Raw genomic sequence first — 18,398 nt, 5'->3', positions numbered from 1 at the left:
CTGGACACACTCTTAATGCACCCCAAGATACCACTGGCCTTCTTGGCCACAAGGACACATTGCTGCCCCATGGATAACTCGTCGTCTACCAGGACTCCAAGCTCCTTCTCCATGGAGCTGCTTTCTAGCAGGTCAGCTCCCAGTCTGTACAGGTGCACTTTGTTTTTCCTTTCCAGGTGCAGGACTCTGCACTTGCTCTTGCTGAACCTCATTAGGTTCCTCTTTGCCCAGCTCTCCAGCCTGTCCAAATCTTGCTGAATGGCTGCACAGCCTTCAGGTGAACCAGCCAATCCTCCCAGCTTTGTGTCATCATCAAACTTGCTGAGAAGACACTCTGTCCCATCATCCAGCTTGTTGATGAAGATGTTGAACAGGACTGGATGCAGCACTGATCCCTGAGGAACTCCACTAGTTACAGGTCTCCAGCTGCACTCTGCACCACTGACCACCACCCTGTGGGCTCTGTTATTTAGCCAGTTCTTAATCAATCTCACTGTCCATTCTTCTACCCTACACTTCCTGTGCTTGCTCACAAGGATGTTATGGGAGAGTGTCAAATGCCTTGCTGAGGTCAAGGTAGCCTGCATCCACTGGTCTTTCTGCATCTACCCATTCAATTACAACATCATAAAAGGCTATTAGTCATACATGATTTCCCTTTGGTGAATCCATGCTGGGTACTCCTGATAACCTTCTCTTCCATGTGCTCAGAGATGGCCTCCAGAATGAGCTGCTCCATCATCTTTCCAGGGGTGAAGGTGAGACTGAGTGGTCTGTAGTTTCCTGGATTTTCCTTCTTGCCCTTTTTGAAGACTGGAGTGACAGGGGCTTTTCTCCAGTCCTCGAGCACCTCTGTTGTTTTCCATGATCTTTCAAAAATGATGGAGGGTGGCAGAGCAACACCATCAGCCAGCTCTCTCAGCACTCGTGGGTGCATCCCATTGGGGACCATGGATTTGTGTATATTTGGTTTACCCAACTGATCTCTAACCCAATCCTCATTGACCAGTGGAGTCTTCCTTCCACCAGGCCCTCTCTTACATCCAGGGTCTGAGATGCACAAGGGCTGGTTTTAGGAGTAAAGACTGGAACAAAGAAAGTATTCAGTAACTCTGCCTTTTCTGCATCCTCCGTTACCAGGACTCCCACCTCATTCAGCACTGGGCCCACATTTTTCCTGTTCCTCCTTTTACCACTGATGTATTTGAAGAAGCCCTTCTTGTTCTCTTTTACTTCCTTAGCCAGGTTTAGTTCTAAGAGGACTTTGTTCTTCCTTGTTGCCTTCCTACATACTCTGACAGTGTTCCTGTAGCTCCCATGTGACAAGTCCTGTCTTCCACCACTGTGAACTTCTTCCTTCCAAGAGACTTTCTTCAGGAGCTCCTTGCTTATCCATATAGGTCTCCTTCCTCCTCTATGTGATTGTTTACTCAAAGGAATGCACCTATCTTGAGCTTGAAGGAAGTGATATTTGAAAATTAATCAACTCCCTTGGGCCTTCCTACCTTCCAGAGTCTTAGTCCATGGGATTCCTGCAAGTAGATCCTTGAAGAGTACAAAGCTAGACTCCAAGAGGTCGCTGCTCCTCTTGCTTAAGTTGCTAAGATCCAAAGAGTTTTCCTGAATTCTTTTTAATTTAGAGAGATTTGGGAGGTAATGGAAACCTTTTGGGCAGAGAAGGGTTAGCACTGCATGGAAAAATGAAAGAATGTAATCTGCTATGGGCAGAGCAGATCTCTGCAAAATATGTTTGAATTTCCCCACTTCAATGTTTTTTGCAGTTCTGAACCCTGGATGTTGTTCTTAATGCTTTTTTAATTTTCCATTTTAATAATAAAACAATGTCACCAAACACTTCTGCCATAAAGAAAGAGAATATTAAACTGGTTTTCTCCTCTTAGATATAACAGCTCAGATGCATTTAAGAAGATGTTGAAAATACTTCCTGATATTAACTTAGTAGTGTGAAGGAAATCTGTGTTAATTTTATTTTTTTTCCCCCCCAAAATAGATTAAAAGTGTATTTGAAGGACTACCTGGATACAAAAGCGTCCGTGTCCTGGATTTCAGGTAAAAAGATACTGATGTGTATGTGGTGGTTGAAATTGATCATGTGTGATGGAAATTTGTGCTAGAACCACACTTGGAAGAATGTCAGCCATGTGCCTGGGAATCCCTAGCATGCATTAACCAAAGGACACATGCTTTCATATTGGTAACTCTATATACAGAGGTCAAAATAGAAATATAGAATTGTATGTACATCTAATAATCTCTTTTTTTGCTCCTGGCATTCACCAGAGAATCTGACATGATATGCTTGCCTTGATTTTAAGACAAGGCATCCTTATGAAAGATTCTATTCTAAAGTTAAAAGAGATATTTTCTCATTTAAAATTAGTATCTGATACTTCTTCAATACTATTGACATGTTCTAGTAGAAAACAAGGAAGAATGCAGGAACCTATTTGGAAAAATCTGCATTTAAATTTTTTTCAACTTTTAAATTTGGGATGACTCAAAAGTTGGTGTTTGAGATATGTAAAGGTCTTTCTCCCTTTTATCAAACCAAAGGTGAGTGGATAGTTTGATAAATGAAATGCAGTGTTTTAACTCTCTTTATTCTTAGAAATATTTTTAAAAGACTAGTTTCCTCAAATCAATTTGTTCTTCAGAATAACATTTTAAGTCAGTTTGGGGAAAAAGGATATTCTCAGTATTATGCATCAAACATCTGATGTCTAAGTTTTGGGGTAAATGGATCATAATTTGTAATTTTTCGTCAATGTACTGGACATAACTTTCAGAATCTAATGAGACTGTTCATGAGTTAATCTCAGTTATGTTCTCCTTGAGACGTTGTAAGCTGTGTTTCTTAGAATTGCTTGGCTGGAATATTCTAGTGAGAATACATACAGGAAGTAATGCAGCTATAGTGAGTACGTCTGGGGTTCCAACCATAAAACCTATGTTCATTTTCCAGCCTGGAAGGTAGCAAAACCTTCCATCTTGGTATCTGCAGTTTAATATATTTGCAAGCACTTGGTTTGTTTGAGAAGACAAATAAAAGGTGATATTTCTGGCAAAGTACCAGAGCTCTGTGCTCTGCTGTTCATGACAAAGAACAAGTCTTTGTAAACTAAACCTTAGGTAGAATTAGTAAGCCTTGGTTTCCTTGGTATTGAGAGAAATTTAACCTCATTATTTGCAATAAATTGACATGGCTTTGCTCTGCTAATTCCTTGTGATCAATAGGAAATATCTCACTTCAGTAACAGCAGAACAGTGTGTTATGTAGCAGAAAAACTATGTAACTTATAACTATTTTGCCATATGTTTTTTTCAAATTGGTGTGCTCTGTAAAATACCAGAGCAAATTTGTTTAAGTTAGAAGACTTAAAGGCAATTCTAATTTCTATTTAAGACATTTTTCTTTTTTGTTTTTGTTTGTTTCTATATTCAGCTCTCCTGAGGATGACAGGTAAATAGAATTATTATATAGTTATTATCATAATACAGATGGGAAAACATGTTTACCTGGAGGACACTGTTTTGGGGATTTGTAGTTTTGGCTCCAGAGCAAGATCATTATCCAGCATAAATATTATGTGAGAGGGTTTTACCAGAAACTCCAAGTAACTGATCTGTTTTGATTATGGATAAACCTACTTTGCTTACATAAATCTTAATAATAATAATAAAAAAAACTACCTGGGGAAAATCTTCTTAAACACAATTTAGCTACTGGGCTAACTTGTGTTTAGGAGTCTGTTTTGTGAGGAAAACAAAATTGCTTAATGATGACTCAAGGACTTTACACTTCGCAGGAAAGTCTTTAATAGATACAGGTTGAACTGTTATCTTTAATAGATTCTGTTATTACAGAAATTCAAGTAGGTAAGAAAACCATAGTTTTCCAGCAAAAGCTGTTGACTGATTCTTCAAGGCAAGAGGTGATGCACATCGTAGCAGTAGTTTATAAACTTCCCATAGCAGAGGATGGGATCAGTCTGGATTCGGTTATCATCACACATATGAACGATTAAACATCCAAACTTTTTCTCCTCGAGTATTTTAAGAATTTCACAAGACAAAATGAATTGCAGTGTTTTAACTTACCAGGTGTATTATTTTCTCTTCTGAACTTCTCATAACCAGTTTCCACAGACAGTTTTACAGAGAATGAACATTTTAATTTTAGAACAAAGGTTAGAAAGCACAAACCTCTTCACAAACAGTAGTGACTTAAAGCCATCCTCTACTGCTCTGCACTTCTGCAGGCCAAGATGCATGCACTTACTCACACGGGCTGTGTTCCAAGCACCAGTTGTTTTAGCCCTTTCCAGACAGATGATGGCGTCGTAGGTCTTAGGAATTATTAACTGCAGCTGACAGCACAGTTGTATTAAATCTAAACGTTACTTTTGAGGAGCATACTCTGTTCTATCTTTGCTGTCCCTTTGCATTGCTTCTGTCCTTTTCTATTTGCCCTGCTGACAGGCAGTGCCCATGGTGAGCCTACGCTGGGCTCATTTCAATGATAGAGCCAGTAGCAAAACTCCAGCAGGCTCCTGGTTGCAGTCTGTGTGTTTGCTCATTATATCTCTGTTGTATCTGGTGCTGGGGCTTGAGAGGCTTCCCTGAACAGAGCCATTACTTTAGCAACCTAGTGAAGCTCTGTGGAATGAGGAAAATCTGTCTTTGGGGGACATTTTTCTAACACTTCATAGATTACTTCAATTTCTTGCTGTGCCCTGCATACAGCCAAAATATGTTATATTTCAATAGCTCCCTTGTGCTTGTTTATGCCCAGTGTATAATGTTACTGCCTATGCTGTCATGTGGGAAAGGACATCCAGCTGTATTCAGGAAAAGAAAATTAAGAATATGGAAGAGAGTTAATATCAAAAAAGTTAAGCTGTGCACAGATACAGAACTTTGTTAGGGAATAGATGATTAAAAGAATTAAGAAAAATGTTCCAAATTAGAAGCTGTATTAAATACCATTTTATTGCTATTAACAACATTATTTCAAGCAGATTGACACTGCATAGTGACAGTGATCAGGGCTCTCTCCCTCTCCAGTATGTTGCTTCTATAGGCAGCCTGTTTTTCCTGGCGGTTTTCATACCTCAGAGCTATTCCCATCATTGGTGTGATCTTAAAATCATCACTCACACCACTGCATGCTGGTGGGCCCATTAGTAATGCTGTCAGAAAGCCAACATTTTGGTCTGCTTGTGGTCTTCTGCCATTCACTAGTAGAAATACAGGGCTGGGACCAGACCAGATGTCAGGTTCTGGTAGCCTTTTACTTGAGAACTCTGCAGTGGTGGAAAGCATTGGCAGGCAGATACAAGTGGGAAAAGAATTCCACTAGTTTTAACTAGAATCCTTTAAATCAATGTATTTTTATTTTTAAAAAGGATGTTGACACAGTCTATATGGAAAAAAAAATAAATCCTATTGTTTGCTATAAGTTCAAAAACTGCATCTCTCATCTGTGTTCTCCTTCTCTCCATACAACTGAAGTGGGGTGCAAGTTCACTATGCTGTCACGTTTGATGGAAAAGCCATCAGCAATGCCACCTGGGACCTGATTAACCTTCATTCCAATAAGGTGGAGGACAACTCCTTTGCAGGCGTGGAGGACGATCCAGCCACTGTGTACACCATCAGTGATTTCCGAGATTATATTGCCGAAATCCTCCAGAGAAATGCCTTGCTTGGGAACGCTTCCTTGTCTTTAGACCCCAACTCTCTCCAACTTACTAATGGTGAGTATTAATTAAGATGCACTGAGAGGCCACATAGCTGAAGTTTTAGAAAATACATCTCAGAAATATGCGAATTATTCAACTGCCCTCTGAATGATGAAAGAGAAACCCAAACAACAAAACCAACTACATTGTAGCTTGTTTTGCTCTGATCTTACCCAGAGAAAATCCTTAGCACTAGTATCCTATTCTTAATCCATCAGATCAGCCTCTTTTTTTACCTTTGACACTGAGGTTTGTGACTTGTGATTTCAGTAACACTTCCAAAAATGAACAAGAAGAGAAGGGGAAATGTGATTTATGTAGTGTACATTGCACAAAATGACCTTCAGTTAGTAGCCCTGTGTTGGCCTTGAGCAGCACAAAGGGAATACCAGGTTTATTGTTGAATATTGAACAGTCCTAAAGGTGGTGGAGGAGTGCTGTCCAGCCTCTTTTCTCATCTTCCCTCTGTACTTCCTGTCAGTGATCTGGGGGCATTTCCGGAAACAAAATCTCTCTGGCAAATTTTTTGAAAAGACTTATAAATCCGAGGGAGGGTTTTTCAGTCAAAACAACTTCATACTGCCACTACAGCCTTTATATGCCAAGTATGCATATTTCCACAGTGAAAGAAATAATACACCCTACACCAGAAGACCCATCCTGGATTACTGAGGATCCAGTTGTGCTGGAGCACCCTGAGTTCGATGTGAGTATGGTTCTGAGCCATGGCCTTTGGACACGTCTTGACAACTTAACTCAGAAAGGTGTAATGACAGCCAGCACCCAGAGCTTCTCTATCATGTTGTTCATTCAGAATAAGTGATAATGAAGACACACCGTATACTGGAATAAAACCCCTGGTGAAATCTCTTGTCTGATAATTTGATATGCATTGCACAGCAGTTTTCTGTGACCATCTTCTATTATGTGGCAGTGCTGCTTTCCTGGCTGTTCAGCTACCTCTTCCTTCTTAGGCTTCCTTTGCCTGTTTTTCCATAGTGTTTAGGCTGTAAATTGCTCTAAAGGCATGATGCTCCCACAATACTACCTTTCTTTGGAAAGTGAGAAGTGGATGTAGGCACTAAAGCTGGCTACTAGAAGAGATTAAAGGGTATGTTTCATATGCTCCTTTCATTGCTTTCACTGAAAGTTCTGAGTTCAGTTTTAAAATTATGACCATCCCATTGATGCTAACAAAGGAAACACAGAAAAATAATAGCCAGTGCTTTATTGTTTTCCCCTCCTCTTGAAATTATAACTATCTCTTCTGATTATCTCTGGAAAAACCCAGGATACAGACTCAAGTTACCCATTGGACAGGAGACTTAGTATCCCTGGCCGTGTCAGTAACAACGCAGTGGGGCTTTAAACAGAGATTCCACGTTAGGTGCCAGCAATGTCAAGATCAAGTTAATTAGTTCTGCTGATATCTAGAATTTCTGAATGGTGCAGCATTGTCTGGGCCTAAGGATTTATGCAGTAGGTTTCTCCCCTGCACTATGTTGTGTAACACAGATGTGCCTTCCAAGAAGAAATGAGCTCAGCTAGTACCACAAAATCCAGATCCACCTACCTGTGCTTGATGGTAGGTTTTCATCAAGTTCATTATGAGATAATGTTGTAAAACAGATCTGTCTAATTTCAGGGCAACTTCTAAAATCTTTATGGAAGCAAAATTCTCAGTGACTTCACAGAAACCAAATATTCTTGTTAGAACAGTCACAAGTATAATATCCTGAATTTCATGCTGATTTTCCCTGAGTTTTAAAAACTAATTTTTGATGTCTAAAATGCAAATTCAAATTTGTGATAAAATTTTTTAAACCAGATTTAGGGAATAGTGTGTACAAGAGCAATCTCTGGAAGTTACATTTTTCTAACCATAGACTGAATAATAATATCATTTTGTCAAAAACTCTAATTATGTAAAAGATATTGAGTATATCAGAACCAGCTGTGTACAATCTTCAAGGCACAGATAATTTTGAAAGTAATTTCAGATAAATCTAAGAAAATCATAAGTATGCTTAAACAGTAAACAAGACTGAAATGATTAGTCAATTACTTCCACAGATGTCAGACCTTTATGGTTCAAGGACATGTTGAATAGAACTATTACCTATGAAAAAGAGTTTTGCTATTATTTTTCTTAGCAAATTTGAAGAAAAGTTGGACTTGTGTTATCATACATACTCATGACATAAACAGGGACTATCATGACTTCACCATCTAATTGCTAGCTGATAGTACCAACCAATCATGAGTTATTTTCTTTGAGTTTTACAGAACTCTTAAAAAAGTGAAGAAAAAATCAAGGCTAGTTTTTTTAAATACGTATTTTCCTGATATTTCTGTTGAGTTGTAATAGGTAGAATGCTCTGGCTGTGTGAATACAATGCCTTTCTGGCACCAGAAAATGGAAAATAGGGAGGGGGTTTTCTGTTTGCAGTCATCTGTCATATTTGTAAGCCTTTCAAAAGACGTTAGTGAAAACCAGAACTTGCCAGTATGATATTAAACTTGTTAATATAATGTATTGCACTGTAACAAGAATCTTTGAATAATGTTAGTTGTCATAGGAACATCTATCCACATTCAAATAAATGATGAAGTGCAATCCCTGGCAACTAAATGCTCACTAAAAAAAACTGTATTGGGAAGCTATTGCTGGTAGTCCTTGTTCATTCTTCATGGAATTTATATGTGTAATTTGCTTCTAATCTTGCACAGTAACTTTTTTTACAGCTTTATTTATAGTGGTCAGTTTTGCCAAGAAAGATAATTGCTAGAGCACATGTCTATATGGTACATATACTTTTCAACTGATTGTTACCATATAAATTAAAATATGTCAGGAGACTGTAGTGGTATAACAGCTGGCTGTAAAAAATGTGATCGGCACAGGTAGACAAATAATGAAATAAAAATACCTCAAATGGCTTTTTCCCAAAGCATTCAAATGCAGCTTGAATTAAGTTGAAAATGCCCCCACATTTCAACCAGGAGTAAAATTTAAAATTGAAAAGTAGTTGGACTGTTCCTGTTATTTGTGCTGGTCAAGTAAAAGAAAGGAGGTTTCAGATAGGAATTTTGAGATACAGAAATGGTTAAACCAGTCCTTTGTATTTAACTGTAATATGTATTACAGAAACCTGTGTCTTCTGCCCACTTAACTTTACTAGTCACCATCATCAATTGGTTAGTTCTTAGGGATTTTTTTTGGCCACATCAGGCTATTACACAGCATTGATATATGTGTAGGTATCCAGGTGAAGCACTAATTCCTGAGTTTTAGACAGTCACCTTGATTTTCTACTCTTGATCAAATAATTTCATATCTTCATTGATTTTTCTCAATACAAATATATCATGAGACACTGTAGTAATAGATTAATATTAAAAGATGAAATGTGCTAGGTATTCCAACTGTGAACCAAATAATGATTGGGGTATGGAGTAGTAAGTACATGATATGCAAATGGCAGATAAAAACAAATTCTTTTTTCACATTTCAAACAATGCACAAATTCAACATGCATACTCTGTTGTTCATCATTACTGATGTTAGGGTTTTTTGGGGTTTTTTTTGTTTGGCTTTTTTGTGTGTTTTTGTTTGTTTGTGTTGTTGTTTTTTTCTGCACAGGCACCTCAGCTTTGAGAATAAACTAATTTCAGGTTCTACATGCTATTTTTTTACATGATTTACATTTGTACATGATTTACATTTGTTTGCCTTTTGGGTTCTCATACCCAGATACAAAAAAAACAGCAATAAGTGACCTTAGGGTCATACATTCAAGTTCAGTTTCTAAACTTTTATAAGTCAGAATTATGATGTTATAATTACTGTATTGGTTATGTAGCTGATGAATAATAGCTGCTAAGACCTCTTCATGCCTTAGGATGGCTGGCAGTACTGTGTACATTAATCTTTAATTAGAAATAGACTGATCCATTTTTCCAGTAAAGCAAAGGAAAGAAAATGGAGTAGGTATAGATGGTACAGCTCTTCATACTATAACTGAAGCAGCACTCAAAACCATCTGAACAGCTTTTTAGTGGACACAACTGGACATGAAAAGTATGTCACAAGGATGTGCACTTCACAAGTACATTGCACATGGTTAACAAAGAGTAAATATTTGCCAGTCCTCCCAGTTTGGCCCCTCCTGCTGCTGTGCATTACCTTCTCACAGAGGCAGTAGTACCAGATTTTGCTGTTGGCTGCTGCTGTCACCCTCTCTCTGTTCAGCCCACTGCAGACAGCCAATTGCCTCCCCTGTAACACTGGAAATATTAATAGTGGGTTTATGTTCCAGGACAGCACCTTTTTAGCTGAACGGCCTTCAGCAGATGAATCAACTGTCAGCAATACCTTGCCCTTTGATTTCACCAAACCAGATTCCACTTCCGATAGTGAACAGTCCAATGACAATGAAATCCGGCCAAGACCAGAAAATCTGGACTCTGAGGCCAGTTTGGCACCTGAAGCTCCGCTCTCCTCAGAGGCTGACATCACTTCACTGCCTGATGGGCTGAATTTAGAGGATGGGAATCAGAGTCCTCATTTGGTCACTACACCAGTGTTAGGGCCTGATTCTGTGGACTCTCTGGAATGGCTTTCAGCCTCCAATTCTTTGGATGGTAAGTTAATGCCATTGCCTGAAATTTTAATTTGGATGATAATGTTTCCTGATACTCACCAAATGTATAGTTCACAAAAAAGACCCTTCAGAAAGGTCTAAAAATTTTTATATCCTTCTCTGAAAATGTTTAACCTTTCCTGTATGCATGTATCCAAGAACAACAAGCTAAGATTAAGTTTTTGTGACAGCCTAATATTGCCTGTTTATCCCTTCAGCAATTGGTATGCACGTGATACTTGTTTAATTGCACAGAAGTGTTCTCATGTAGGGCAATTTCAGATGATGCCATGTAGAGATAACAGATCTTTCAAGTAGACTGACTAGCCTAGGGACACACCACACAGGTACTGCATTATTGCTTACTCTGCAGTCTTGACTTGGCCCATAGAATATCTGAAAGGAAAGAGTAGAAGAGGTCCACAGGGGTCCTTCCAACTTTGGAATACAAAGGTGAGGATATATCAGGAGAAACATGCTGAACACAGATCTGCAGACAATAAAATAAATGGAAGTTGACACTTTTAATTATAAACAACAACTCCTGCTTCATTCTCCTGGAGAAACTGTCTGCTAATGGCTTGGTTGAGTGTACACTTTGCTGGGTAAAAAGCTGGCTGGCTAGGTGAAAAGAGTTGAGGTGAGTGGAGTTCAACCCACGGCCAGTCATAAGTGGTGTTCCCCAGAGCTCAGTGTTTGGGCCAGTTTTGTTTAGTATCTTCATTAATGATCTGAATTAGGGGATTGAGTGCATCCTCAGTAAGTTTGCAGATGACACCAAGTTGGGCAGGAGTGTGAGGGTAGGAAGGCTCTACAGGGGGACCTGGACAGGCTGGATTAATGGGCCCGAGCCAATTGTATGAGGTTCAACAAGACCAAGTGCCAGGTCCTGCACCTGGGTCACAACAAACCCATGCTACAGGCTGGGGGAGGAGTGGCTGGAAAGCTGCCCAGAGGAAAAGGACCTGGGGGTGTTGATCGACACCTTGCTGTTGAAGGGGTTGAAAGGGACCTTTAAAGGTCATCTAGCCCAGCACCCCCTGCAGTGCCCAGTGACTTTTTTGACTAGATCAGGTTGCTCAGAGCTTTGTCAAGCCTGGCCTTGAATGTTTTCAGTGGTGGGGCCTCCACCACCACTGTGGGCAACTTGTTACAGTGCTTCACTGCCATCATAGTGAAGAACTTCTTCCTGATATCCAATCTGAATCTAGCCTGCTCTAACCTAAGGCCATTCCCCCCTTGGCCTATTGCTACACGTCCTTCTGAATAGTCCTTCCTCAGCTTTCCTGTAGTCCCTTCAGGTACTGGAAGGCTGCTATAAGGTCTCCTCAGAGCCTTCTCCTCTTCAGTCTGAACAACCTCTGTCAGCCTGTCTTCATAGGAGAAGTGGTCCAGCTCTCAGACCAACCCCGTGGCCCTTCTTTGGACCCACTTCAACAGGTTCATGTCCCTCTTGTGTTGAGGACTCCAGAACTGGACACAGTACACCAGGTGGGGTCCCACAAGAGCAAATTGGGTGTTAGGAAATATTTCTTCATTGAAAGGGTTGTCAGGCAATGGAACAGGTTGCTCAGGGTTTAGTCACCATCTCTGGAGGTATTTAAAAGACATGTAGATGGGACACTTAGGAACATGGTTTAGTGGTGGACCTGGAAGTGTTAGTTTACAGTTGGATTCAAATTATCTTAAAGGTCTTTTCCAACTTAAACTATTCTAATTGGAATGCTATTTTTAGTGTTTGAAGATACTGGACTATCTGAAGATCTTCTGTTGCCTTCAAGTCCTCCATACCTCGTGCCTGAAGAACCTCCATCTACAGATGATTATGCAGTTCCTCCACTTCCTGCACCAACAGTGGCCTCTTCATCAGTCGTAGAGACTGATATTAAAGTATCTGCTGAGGAAGAAGAAGTAACTCAGGGAAGTCCTGCAGGCAGTAACAATGCAGACTCTGTGCTGCATGAGTCTGTGGAAGAAACTGGTTTTCCCTTAGAAGTGCAGCCTATGGAAGAGGAAACTGATATATATCTTGGAGACAAAGTTGTATATGATGATGGGTCTGGTTCAGCTTTTGATGGTTCGGGAAAAGAAATGGAATCAAGTATTTGGCCTTGGGGAGAAGCAACACTGGAACCAGTTTTCTACCCTGGTCCTGATAGCTGGCTTGAAGGTGACAGTGAGTCTTCATTAATCAAAACTGAGGATATTCCTGAAGGCATGAATTTAGATTATATTCTTAATTCTGGGAATAAATTAGATTATGATCCTTCCAAAGATGATGATGAAGGTATGGCCAATTTCCTTGATGAGTCTGAAATATTTGTCTTTCCAGAGACTACAACTCAGCAGATACCTCTGTTACAGACAGAAGAACCATCATCCATGGAACCATCTACACAGACAGAAACATCGACCATGTACACTTCTTCTTTTGTTAAACCTACCTTGGTTTTGGAGCCTTCAGTGGACCATTCCTTTGTCAACATGCCAACTGGAGAGGGTCCTGTCTCACCACACAATACGGATTTGTCTGTGGAAGAAGGCATTCTTCCATCTGCAGGGACAGTCAATACGGAGCAACCTGAAGGGTTCAGTGTAGGTCAGAACATAATTTCTGAAGCAGTTGAACAGCAAAATGAAGACAGGACAATGGTAGAAGAACTATTCACAGTGGGGCAATCAGATGTAACTGAAGCTGCTGCAGTAGGCCACTTAGATACAAGTTATTCAGAAACTATTCTGACTGAAGGTGCTTTCACAGTAAATCCAGATGCTTTCACAGAAAACCCCAATGCTTTCACAGAAAACCCCAACGCTTTCACAGAAAAACCCGATGCTTTCACAGAAGAACTGCAAACTCTAGATTCATCAGTGGCAGGCCAAGACACTACTGGATCTGCAGTGAAGAAACCAGCTGATGTTTGGCCTACTGATAGAAGACTAGAAAACTCATTAGATCAGACAGCACAATCAGCAACGTTGACTGCCACTCAAGTTTCAACTGCAGTTACTTCTGTAATAGATCAGAACACTGTTTTAGAGGGCTTCACTGTGCAGGAAGCTACAGACCATGACACGCATGTTTCCATGACCTTCAGTACTGTTACAAACTCTTATGTAATGAGTGTAACAACATTACCTGTTGAGTTTCTGTCCCGACTCCCTCCTGTGGGATCTATGGCATCATCACCTGTGGCTACCTCAACAAAGCTGGGAGATGAAACAACAAGAGTCCTGGATGTTTCAGTAGACCTGGATCATGTGAGCACTGTCCAATTTTCTCCTGAGCTAACTGAGGAGGGAAGGAGAATGACTGAAGGTCACGTGGAGCTAACAACGCGTGTCCAGTCCACACAGATGGCAGGTGTGGCTTGGGCCACACATGAAAATCATGATAGCACTACTGTCCCATCACGAGCTCTAGTTGTGTTTTTTAGTCTTCGGGTTACCAACATGATGTTTTCAGAGGATCTGTTCAATAAAAACTCTCCTGAATATAAAGCATTGGAGCAGCGATTCTTGGAACTGGTAAGAATCAATTCTATGCTTAATGTCTGTGACCAGATAGATAAAAAATGTTGGTAGTTTGTTGACTCTCTTTTGCAGAGAGCAACACAGGACTGCTGTTTTATAGATATTATTTATGTCTCTCCCTGGGAAAATTCTGTCTGGAAATGGGGGTGTGTTGGGGGGTTTGTTGTTTTTTGTTTTATTCAGTTCAGTAGTCTCTCTAAAGCTTAACTTTTTAGGGCAGTGGGCCAGATGCTCTGCTGGTGCCAAGAAATGTAGCAGTGTAGCTGAAGTCAGTATGGCACTCTCCTTGCTTGCTTCCTGAGTGCTCCATATCTAGTCTACAGGGAGAAGGCAGTAAATAAATTGGGGCTGTAAGGAGGTAACTTTTCTGCAACACATTCAACCCATCCTAAGTAAGGGATAGTTCAGGGAACTAAGCTGTTACTAAACTGGCTGGTGACTAGCAAGGCCTCACAGGAGTTATCCAGCAAAAATTGCTGAAATTTAATTAGGAAATTACCCTCTCCTGACTGAAATGAGTATTTTGTTGTGGGAGATGAAGGGAGAAAAGAAGAGAAAGGGAAGGGGGACATGCTTGAAGGAAATACCCTGTGAAACAGTGAGTATGCTTGGTGCTTAGATCAAAGGAGAACACCATGTGTGTCCTGAGAATTGTATTTCTGAATTGTAGATTTTTTGGAAACTCTCTGAAATTGCTGTACTCTTAAGAACTGTCTGAAGTGCTCAGGGTCCTGGCAGGCTGCCAGCACAAACCTCCCTTGGGTACAGTTTTAATACCCTTGCTGTGGGATTTGAAGAAAATCATTCAGACTCCTGCTGTCTGATGCAGTAGCAGTGTGACTGGCTTGAGTTAGAGATTCAAAGACTGAAGTTTTTTGTCACACATCCCCTGTGTTGCAGCTGGTGCCCTACCTTCAGTCTAATCTGACAGGCTTCCAGAACCTAGAAATCCTGAACTTCAGAAATGGCAGCATCGTGGTGAATAGTCGAATGAAATTTGCCAAACCTGTGCCTCGGAATGTCACTAATGCTGTGTACATGATCCTGGAAGACTTCTGCAATACTGCCTATCACACCATGAACCTGGCCATTGATAAATATTCCCTGGATGTGGAATCAGGTAAGGATGGCAGGGAAATACAGTATAGAGCAAGGAATTTACAATGATGTCTGTTTTAAGAACTTACGGAGGATCCCAGCAGCTCAGAGTGTGCTCACTGCTTTTCAGAGTCTGGGCTTTAGAAAGACTGTCCTTCACAGAGTTCCAGCAAACAAATACAAATGTTTTAAGGGGCTAAAACTGAAAATAGAGTGGGATCCAGACTAAGCAAATGCTATAGGGCCCATATAGAAATATGGGGACAAAATCGGCTCAGGTAATACTGTAAATAACATCACTGCACTTTCACTGGGGAGTGAGGGGAAGGCTGGTCAGGGAGAATATTCACATGATTGTTCCCACAGCTGATAGCCAGTTTAGCTGCCAGGTAGGCACCTGCACAGGTAACAGGTGCTGACTCACTGCTGTGGTAAGGTCTTGGTTGCACTGAAGAGTTACAAGCCTTCTTAGTTCACTCTAAGACAGGGAGAAAGTTTCTTCCCCATCCAAGGCATCTAGTAGAAGCATACCATAGAAGCAATCAGGAAATATTTCTGGTTTTAGGGTTAGAAAAAGTAACAATGCTGACCTGTTGGCAAATGGTAGCTGTTCTTCTGAGCTGGCTTTCTTATAAAGATGGTCTAACTAGCTTGACGAATCTTACACTATTGATTATTAACTGTAGGCCAGCCCTCTTAAGCTTGATGCAAGGGAAATCTCTCAAATGCTACAAGCTTATGTTCCCAGCAGACAAAGGCAAATCAGCACTTTGTAGGTGCTGAGTGCTCAAAGTCCCCTTGCCCTTCCCTGTACACTGCCTAGATTTTTCTATAACAAGCAATACTGGTCATCAGCTGTTTTACTCACTTGCAAAAATATAGCTCCAGCAGACAGGAGAACAGCTGAGGCACTGCACGTTGCATCAAGGAAAGAACACTTTACACTTGCTTTTTTGTTTGTTTTTTTGGGTGGTCTGAGCCATGCCACTGTCATGCACTGCGCAGACTGCAGAACACTTCCTCGTGCTTGCTCACCTTAGCAGACCCTTTTTGTTACTCAGGAAGGATGCAGGCTGGATTGTTGCAGATGATTTTAATTACAAGACCATTGGAGCAAATGGCAGCAGCCAGCCAGCAATTTGCCTCAGTGCAGGTTCTTCTCCATCATTAACGTTTTCTGCTTTGTGTATTCTCAGGGGAGCAAGCAGATCCCTGCAAATTCCAGGCCTGCAATGAGTTCTCTGAATGCTTAGTAAATCGCTGGAGTGGGGAAGCTGAGTGTGTCTGCAATCCTGGCTACCTGAGCATTGACGGGCTGCCGTGCAACAGCATTTGTGACCTGCAGCCAAACTTCTGCCTCAACGACGGGAAGTGCGACATAAGCCCAGGGCAAGGGGCCATCTGTAGGTGGGTGTCCCTGCTGTTTGAAGTATGTGCTTCCTGTATGAAATCCCCTGATCGTCTCCTCTGTTGTGGCATTTGAGGAGATTTCTGTAAAAATTCTGCAAGAGAACGTGTAACAAGTGAGATGATAGTAATTAGCATTCCTGTTATGCTGCTGAGTGGAGGTCCCAATGTTAACGTTAGTTTTCCTATGGGTATATTGGAAGTGAGATGGTAACAAATGTCTTTAATAGAATAGAAACATCAGGAAATAAAACATACTGGGAAAAAGGGTAGTAATGGAACACACTCAGTTCTTCAAATCACCTTTGTTGACCTTTGAGAACACGACTTATCTCCAGAGGTTTTCTCAAGTTACAAAGCATTATATAGTGTCATAAATCATATGAGAGTTAATTCCATCCCAAAGATTCGTATCTAAAAGACTTATTCAGAGCATATAAACATGTAAAAAGTTAGGCTTTCAGTTAAGAAAGTGTCATAAAAGTATATCATTGGCCATTTGGGAAAAATTGTGTGGTTCATAAGAAGATTAAAGCACAGGCCTCCTGGTTCAAATTTTTGCTTTTAAAAAGATGCAGATGCATTTGAACAGGATCTCTGTATTTTACAGTTAATGGAAAAAACCTAGAACAAGATATAGACAAATCAATGCTCCCTCTGACATGGCACTTATTTTTTCCTTTTCAAACAATATAACAGTCCATTTTTTAAAACAAAATACACCTAGCAACAAAAGGGAGGAGAGCTATTGCAAAAAAAAAAAAAAAAAAAAAGAATATGACTACTAGCAGTTATTATTTATGTTATTTCAGGTGATTTTTAAAAAAAGCTTACCTAGAATGTCACTTAAGTCAACCTTAGAGTACTAACAGTTAATATGAAAAACAAAATATGTTTTTAAAGCTACAATAAAAAAGATACTATCACAGATATAGCCTAAATTTTATCTTATTTGTACAATAGTGTTAATTAGAAACAGGTAAGTATCTGAACTCAAGCATGATCTGGACAGTATTTATTAAGAATCTTTTGAAAAAATTAAAGTATTGCTTACTATTTTCAGAAACTCAGATATTTATACATAAAGTATTATACATAAAGTCAGTATTAACATTGAACTTCTCCTGTTAAAAAGCACAGCAAGGCAGAAATACTGAATGCTGTTCTGGGCAAACTTGGACACAAGCTTCTTCCTAGTATTTTATTAATTTAGCTAACCATTGTGGACTTCACCAGACTATAAACATTCTGCTTGTTTAATACACCTTCATTTATATTAACATTACAACATGATTAAGACAACTGCTGTCTAACTTTTACAGTATTTGATATGTCATGTGCAAGGTTCAATCAAGGCATACATTTTTACTTAGTCTAAAAACCTTCCAGTTTAAACACATCGTGGGATAGTCTAAATTGCAAAAACCATAGGGTTTTTCCATGACAAATGCATTATTGTTTTATTATTTTACCTGTCTTTCTTAATTTCTGTAATTGGGCTTGTTCAGACTGTGAATGTTTCCAGACCTTATGGTCTTTCAGTACTTAAAGGGGGCCTATAAGAAAGATGGGGAGAAACCTTTTAGCAGGGCCTGTTGCAATAGAACAAGGGCTAATGCTTTTAAACGAAGATACCAGATATTCAGACTGGATGTAACGAAGAAATTCTTTATGCTGAGAGGAGCGAATCACTGTAACAGGTTGCCCAGACAGGTGATAGAAGCTCCATGCCTCGAAACATTCACAGTCAGGTTGGATAGGGCTCTGAGCAACCTGGTCTGATTGAAGATATCCCAGCTTACTGCAGGGGGGATTGACTAGATGGCCTTTCAGTGTCCTTTCCAACACAAACAATTCAATGATTCTACACCAAATAGGCTGTTCACAATAATAATATAAGAAAGTTGGTGCTTGAACACTCAAAGGTATTTATTGAGGTGACTTAACATCCTAA

At 40.1% G+C, this 18,398-nt stretch overlaps 1 protein-coding gene across 1 annotated transcript in view; it reads left to right on the top strand.

The window, feature by feature from the left end:
* IMPG2 (interphotoreceptor matrix proteoglycan 2) overlaps positions 1-18,398 on the top strand; it is a 55,235-nt gene that overhangs the window by 35,298 nt on the left and 1,539 nt on the right. The window contains exons 9-17 of the mRNA XM_009993347.1: positions 2,012-2,070; positions 3,464-3,481; positions 5,533-5,777; positions 6,386-6,468; positions 10,082-10,406; positions 12,141-13,154; positions 13,209-13,933; positions 14,840-15,059; positions 16,234-16,444. Of these exons, the coding sequence (XP_009991649.1) occupies positions 2,012-2,070; positions 3,464-3,481; positions 5,533-5,777; positions 6,386-6,468; positions 10,082-10,406; positions 12,141-13,154; positions 13,209-13,933; positions 14,840-15,059; positions 16,234-16,444 (2,900 nt within the window). The remainder of the gene's footprint in view (positions 1-2,011; positions 2,071-3,463; positions 3,482-5,532; positions 5,778-6,385; positions 6,469-10,081; positions 10,407-12,140; positions 13,155-13,208; positions 13,934-14,839; positions 15,060-16,233; positions 16,445-18,398) is intronic.

The sequence above is a fragment of the Chaetura pelagica genome, unplaced genomic scaffold, assembly GCF_000747805.2.
Source record: "Chaetura pelagica isolate M959 unplaced genomic scaffold, ChaPel_1.0 scaffold101, whole genome shotgun sequence".
NCBI lineage: Eukaryota > Metazoa > Chordata > Aves > Apodiformes > Apodidae > Chaetura > Chaetura pelagica.
This window is presented reverse-complemented; position numbering and strand designations above follow the sequence as displayed.